The sequence below is a fragment of the Triticum aestivum genome, chromosome 3A (genome assembly GCF_018294505.1).
Source record: "Triticum aestivum cultivar Chinese Spring chromosome 3A, IWGSC CS RefSeq v2.1, whole genome shotgun sequence".
Taxonomy (NCBI): domain Eukaryota; kingdom Viridiplantae; phylum Streptophyta; class Magnoliopsida; order Poales; family Poaceae; genus Triticum; species Triticum aestivum.
The window spans coordinates 28,931,493-28,938,505 of NC_057800.1; the positions used below are offsets into that span (position 1 = coordinate 28,931,493).

General features: G+C 53.6%; 1 protein-coding gene across 1 annotated transcript; it reads right to left on the minus strand.

Moving 5' to 3' along the window:
- Positions 1 to 3,498: 3,498 nt before the first annotated feature.
- On the minus strand, positions 3,499 to 4,018 carry LOC123057712 (uncharacterized). The gene has a single exon (XM_044480626.1). It carries the CDS (start codon positions 3,979 to 3,981, stop codon positions 3,499 to 3,501), a length of 483 nt encoding a protein of 160 aa, XP_044336561.1. The 5' UTR covers positions 3,982 to 4,018.
- Between the last annotated feature and the right edge of the window lie 2,995 nt (positions 4,019 to 7,013).

A 7,013-nucleotide genomic window follows, 5' to 3' on the forward strand; every position in this document is an offset into this window, starting at 1 on the left:
CCGCCTCTAAATCCAGGATATCATTGACGGAATTTGAAATTTCACTATCATTACTACCTAGTGAAACTCCTAATAGGTTTGCATTATTAATAATCTCATCATTAGAAAAATGCAAAATGGAATTACAGGTATTAACTGACATACCAGTAGTGACCTCGACGTCACGAAGCTTGGCCACCCTCATGGCGCACCGGTGCTATATGTCGTCAACCTCCGGATGATCCTGGAGATGGCAGCTTAACCGTTGCCCCACAGAGACTGGATCCGGAATCCCTCCAAATGCAATAACCTCCTCACGAGTGACCCTGCTCGGGTGGGGCCTCCTGCCTCACCCCTAACATGCAGTCGGTCGGCCTCCGTCGACGAAACAGCGGGAACGCCTGAAAGCGGTGGGGCACTCCATGGCGCCGCCGACGTCGGCCGCTCCCCGCGGCAAAGAGTCACAGGCATATCGGGGGAGGGGAGTGCTTGGGCCTCCTACCCATGCTCCCCACCCACCCCGGCCCTCTGGCAAGAGGGGCTCACCAGCACCACAGGGGAAGAGAGCGTCGAGGCCACCTGCCCTGAGCCCTCTCCAGAAGGCGGAGCCGCCGCCTGCAGCTCCAGCACCGCGAGAGAAGAAGAGTGTGCCGAGGCCACCTGCCCTGGACCCCCTCCCGAAGGTAAGACCTCCAGCACCGAAACCGCGTCCTAAGGAGAGGCAACACACTGAGCAGGAGAGGGAGTGGCCTCCTATCTAGACTCCTCCTCCTCTCCCCTGACCGAGGTCGGTGAGCCACCAAGAATGGGACTCTCGGCATCCTCAAAATCCAAGGTAGGTAACGTGTGCTCAAAAACCTCGTCTGACTCCATCCGGTCACTCCAAAGTCTCGGAGGCGCAGAAGCAGGCTCGAAAGACCAAAATCTCAGAGAGGTCATAGGCACCAAAGAGGGTGGTGCCGTCCCATCCCCGGGCGTCTGAGAAACGGGCCCCGGTCCATTGGACAACTCTCGTGTAGCAGCATCGACCGGTGCCTCCTTAGCTCCTGAGTTGTCATCTCCCTCGTGCATGTCAACATCAGACCCATTGGCAGCCTCGGCGAACAGATCCTCATCCTCAAACTCAATCACGTGGTTATAAATCTGGCCTCTATATGTCCAGTTGACCACATCAGGCACGAACTCAATATCCAGAACACTCACCAGTAGTTGGGCTACCCCGTGAGCTTTGGTAAATGCCATATCCACTCTCTCAGTTTTCCCCACCATAATGCCCAAGCTAGCCACGACCCTAGCATCCTGCATCGGCTTCTAGGGAGCCCCGGAAAAACGCAGCCAAACCTAAGTAAGAGGCTTACCCTGAGGTTCGACCTTCTTCCACCCATGGAAATCAAGGATACATTCTGTGCCGAGCACTTTACACATCCTTAAACACTTTTGCCTCGAGATTAACGAGCTCCTACTGGAAGTCACATGGAGCTAACTCCTTAAGTCTCTGCACAATCTGGGTTTCAGAGACATTTCCTTTGGTAACTTTCACCACCCCAGTGGTCATACTGAGGGTCTCCTCTGGAATCTCCCTCGCACTAGGAGACTCAAAAAATGTGAGCTCGGCACAATACACGCCATACATTATTAGAGACGACATTTGATCATGCAAAATCGGGCATTCTGCCATATCATGTGCCGGCTTGCCGCAAGTATCACATAGTTCAGCCACACATTCAGCAATAAAATGACCCTTCTCTCCACAACGATAGCACAACATTTTCTCCTCCTTGCGCGCCCACTTGGACGCCCTATCCGAATCAGCCCTGTCGGTCGCCTCCACTGACGCTGACCCCGTGGTCTCATTCCCGGGTATCTCAGCATTAGCGAGGGTCGTCACCACATCCATGGCCTGATCGGACAGCCCCGGCGCCTCGACAACCCCCGGCGGCGTCAGACTGCTCAACAACCACATGTTGCCGTTGACGAAACCTACCACCTCGGCCACCTCGACCACCACGATGACCGCGGTATCCGCCCGCTGCCGATAGGCCGGGCCAGACGCCCCCTCAACAAAACCACCCGGAGGACCGAGAAAAGGTCTCTCCGCAGAACCATCACTCTGCCAAGCATATCCACGGCCACCACCCGTCGATGAAGAACCACGGTGTTGGCCGTCCCCATAGGCATTGTACCCATCATCTCCCCAATGACCCCCGGGGCGTTCGAGAAGCACCTCCAGCACCCGCGAATTGAGGTGGCGGCGCCTGCATCTGCACCGGCCTAGACAGATTCTACATCGGCCTCACGACGTAGTGAGGGGGCGGGGCCGCCTGAGGCAGTTGAGCGGGCGTCACACCCTGATGCCCCAGCATGGGTGCCCTGGGCGCGATCGCACCACCCCGGCCCGCAGCGGCAACCAATGCCAGACCTTGCGCCGGCGGGCGAGGACCGAGCGCCGTCCCGCCTCGACCCCCAGCAGACAGCCTCGCCGTGCCCTGCGTCGGCAGCCGAGCCCCTGGAAGAGCAGCACCAGCTCGTCCCACAGCCGCATTTGCCGTCCCAAGTCCCATCGCAGATCCCCGGCTAGCAGCAGTGGCCGACGGCGGCACTCCGCGACTGGAGCCAGGAACCGGCAGCGCCGCCGCACCACGGCCATTGCCAAAGCCCGGCGGCGGGCCGCACCCCCCCCCCCCCCCCCCCCCCCCCCCACACACACACACACACCGGCGCCGCCAGCACGGCGTGTTTCTTTCCCGGCGGCAAACCTGCCCCGTGGCCCCTCATGGCCCCTAGGGGAGGGATTCACCTAGCGTGGCCAAGCCCAGAAGAACGAAGCCGCAGTTTCCTCCGATGGAAAACCCTAGGGCGCAAGAAGGACGATCGCGACGTAGATGGAATACTGATGCATGCAACTTCGCGTTCGCTGTCGATTGAATTCGGACTAGTATGGGCCACATACCCAACAGTCCCTGGCCCAACGACATCAAGCGAAAAATCAGCCAAAACCGGCCCACTTCGGCCCAGGAGCGAATTCAAACGCTTCTGGGGAGCCGCCGCGATCTGGATCGCCGTGTTCGCCGGCGTCGCTGCCGCGACTACCACCGGCTCCGATGAACCACACGGCGAAGCATCTCCTTCTTCTCTCCCGCATGAAGCCCTATCCTGGCCCGATCATCGGGGGGTAGGACTTTGTCGACCGTCATCGCCACTTCCTCTTCGTCGTAGCCGGAGTTGAAAAATTCGCAAATGTGGTCAGATGGCATCGGCGACGGCGGAGATGCCGGAGTCGCATCCACATCCCCGTCCCCATCGTCCTCGTCGGCGTCGGCGAGGGCCCAGAACCGGCCCCCACCCGGCGTCGGTCGCCGGAGTTGGGAGGCGGTGCACCCGCGAACACTCCGCTGGTCGCCACCCCCCCCCCCCCCCCCCCCCCCCCCCCCCCCCCCCCCCCAGTCGCGTGTCCAATCCTTTAGTCTGTTTAGTGGGAGGGACTGATTGATTAACGGCCATGCTAGCTAATCCTAACGACTAGTACCTTACGAGAGTGGTAGTAGTGGTTGGGTAGTGGTGGTAATCCATGGCGGCGTGCTCCCTATGATCAGGAGCAGCCTGGTGGCGGAGGCGCGCTGTGTTGTAGTTGTAGGCGTAGCCGGCGTCGTCGACGACATTGTTGTGCCACGCAGGAAGCTTCGGCGCCTCGTGGGCCTTGTCTTGCATATAGGCGGCGTAATAGCCGTGGCCACCGGTGGCAGCGACGACGGAGGCGTGGTCAGGTTTCACCCCGCCGTCGTGGTGGGCGTGGGCCTTGCGCCCATGCTCATCAAGAGCCCGCTGATGGTCGTAGGCCGTAGCCGGCTTGTGGTCGGCGGCAGCGGCGTTGTAGCCGTTCCCGTTCTCGCGGTACCCCCTGTGGCCGCGGCCACGGCCGCTGCAGCCGCCTTGGTTGGACCGCTCGCCGCCGTAGTCGTCCTTTATGACGCCGCCGAAACAGGAGCTGAACTCGAAGCACATTCTTGCTGGCGAGTGGCGATTCGACTTAGTGTCTAACTCTTTCTGTTTTCTTTGTTTGCACTTGCACTAGACTGGAGGACAAGACTATCTGGATTGGAGGTGCACCGAGGAGGCTTATCTGGCTGTGTTATTCGAGTAGTGGTGGTGGTGGTGGTGGTGGTGGTAGGGGTATATATGCTCCGGGTGCTGGGGCGACGTGTGTGGAGCCTTGGCCTAGGAAAAGCAGAGTCCGGGTTCACACCTCTGGGAATGTATCTGGTGCACCGGGGCAATTAGTGCTACCGGTGCACCAGCCCCATGTTGCACACTAAAAAATGTTCGAAAAAATCTGTAAAAAAATTTAGTGCATTGACACAACATCAATGTACATTGTCACAAAAATTCAAATCAAAATTTGAAACATTGCTCGAGATACAAAAATGACAAATTTAACACTGAATAGTACATAACACAAGTTGAGCTTTAATTTTGGCCCATTAGCACATTGATGTAAAATTTGTCATTTTTGTATCTCGAGCAATGTTTCGAATTTTGATTTGAATTTTTGTGACAACTTACACTGATGTTGTGTCAATGCACTAAATTTTTGTCCGGATTTTTTCGAACATTTTTGAGTGTGCAATGGAGTCCGGTGCACCGGTAGCACCAATTGCCCCGGTGCACCAGATACGTCCCCTCACACCTCTCCCTCGCCACCCCTGTGCCGGTCCCGATCTACAGAGATCAGGTTCGTCCAACACCTTCTGAAGCGCGTCTTCTCTTCACCGGGAGGCGTGTCTTCGGGTCAACAGCTCCGTCTTGAGCACAGTGATGGTGGTGTTATCGTGTCGGGGTCGTGCTCCCTCTAGTCAAATCAGGATGGTGGGCAGCGAGCGCGACACATCGTGGCGGGCGGTGCCGCGCCGCGGCAGTATCGACGATCGATTCCGGAGGCAGCAAAGATGCCGCGGGCGGTTGGAAATGGGTGGCCTGTTGCCTTGTGGACGGCACGACGGTCATCCATGCTCTCTCTCTCTCTCCCTGCTCATTCATCTCGGAACAGAGCACTCCTCGGAACACGACTCCTTCAAGGCACTCACTCTGTAAAGAAAGAAATATAAGAGCGTTTATATTTGCTTAGGGAGGAAGTAGAATTTTATCCTAACGTTTGTCGTTTGCCAAATTTTTTCATCGTAAGGAAAATAACAAAGGTAAGCAAGTAGTCACAATGGCCACGAGAAAATTCTCTCAGAATGACCAAGGCGATAGTGGATGGTGGGTCGCTAACACCTTATGGCTGTAGGTAGATACTGGTCATGGCTGCATGCATCACTCTGATGCAGAGCCAAGGGTCATCCTCCTTTTCAAAAAAAAGGTAGACACTATAGTCTCTCCTAGGGCATGTGGCCCCAAGGCATGTTTCCAGGATTCCCCCGGACTATTTGAGTTTGGGCAAATGATGCCTGGCCGGCTGGCCCGTCTTGTTGATGCACCTTGCTCGTGATACCTACTGCCTTGCTGGAACGCCCGCACATCTGCAAGACAAGCAGGATTTAGTCATGGCATTGGCGTTCTGCCAAATTTAGTTGGCAAACAAAGAGACTACCAAGGTTCATTGTAAACATAGTTTTTTTTGCCGGAATTTTCATGGCAAGCAAAGCACAGTTGAGATCCAGAAGATGCTACCAAACTTTTGCCAATGCATAAAGGACTGCAATCTGCATGGCCCATCAACTCGGTGTTCATTGCTCTCGTTCATGCCTCATTGTGCGTTCATGCCTCATGGTGTTCTTAAGGGGAATATTTTGCTTGTCAGAATAATCAATCACTTCTTTGGACTGGGTCAGAGTCGTGGAACGCGAGAGACTGACAATTTATGCGTCTACCCTACACTTTGTCCATTAATTTGAACATGCTTTTTCATGGAAGACCATTGACCTGGATTGGGACTAGTGTCAAAGTCTTTAAGGAGAATGCTCTCTGATATTCAGGGTGACACCTTACTGTTAGTGTACTTAACACTTTAATTATCTCTGTTCCATAATCGGCGGCGAATATCAAGTGGGGGCTAGCTACAGCTACTCGTCGACAACGGACCCTGGAGTAGCGGAGATTCAGGCCTGGTGGTTGGGGTTGGAATTAGCAAGGGAGAGGAAAAATTGGAAAGATCCATATAGAGTTTGATTGCAAAGGTGTGGTTATGATGCTAAACAACAGCGACAAGAACTTGTCAGCCTCCGGGCCTTTGATTCAGTATCTGATGGAGGATTAGGGAGTTTCAGGAAGCTAAAGGTGAGCTGGGTTCAGGGATCAGCTAATAGTGCTGCTCACTATCTAGCAAGTGAGGGACTCTAATTAACACTTTAATTAACTCATCTTAAAGTTCATTTGGGAGATGACGTCATGAAAATCCAAGACAATAAACAAATTTGACAAACATATGAGCCACTTGCCAGGAAATAGAAAGGAAAGCACATAATTTGGCACCTGGGCATATCTGAGTGCATTAGTAGTATATATATATATATATATATATATATATATATATATATATATATATGGAAAAACAAAAGGATAATAACCTGTCCATTGCTACTGGCTACCGCACTTGATATGCCGCTGCCTTTATTCTCTTACAAGCCTAGTGGAATGTGCTACTCTCCCTTCTCTTCTAACTGGATGTGGCAAAAGGATTGACCAGCCACCCGATATATGCTTAAACAAGAAGAAACCAAAAGGGAAGGTAGATTCTTGGTAGGGGACCAGAATTGGATTGGGGACAAATTGCAGGGTGCCAGCAAGGATGGACGTATGGGTATGCGCCAACAAGTTAACTTGATCTCAATCTTTGAAGGTGCTTGTCCACCGAAAGTTCGAATTATTGGAGACTGATGCCACTTGTTATGGATTATGTAGTATCAAGTAGTTAATTTCTGGTTTACTCGTTCAAGACCTTGACCAGTAATCCCATGTAAATAAGATCATCTTTGTGTGAGATGAAACAATTGCATTTTTCCATCATGGAGATTTCTTTTGTACATTCTCTGCAGGAG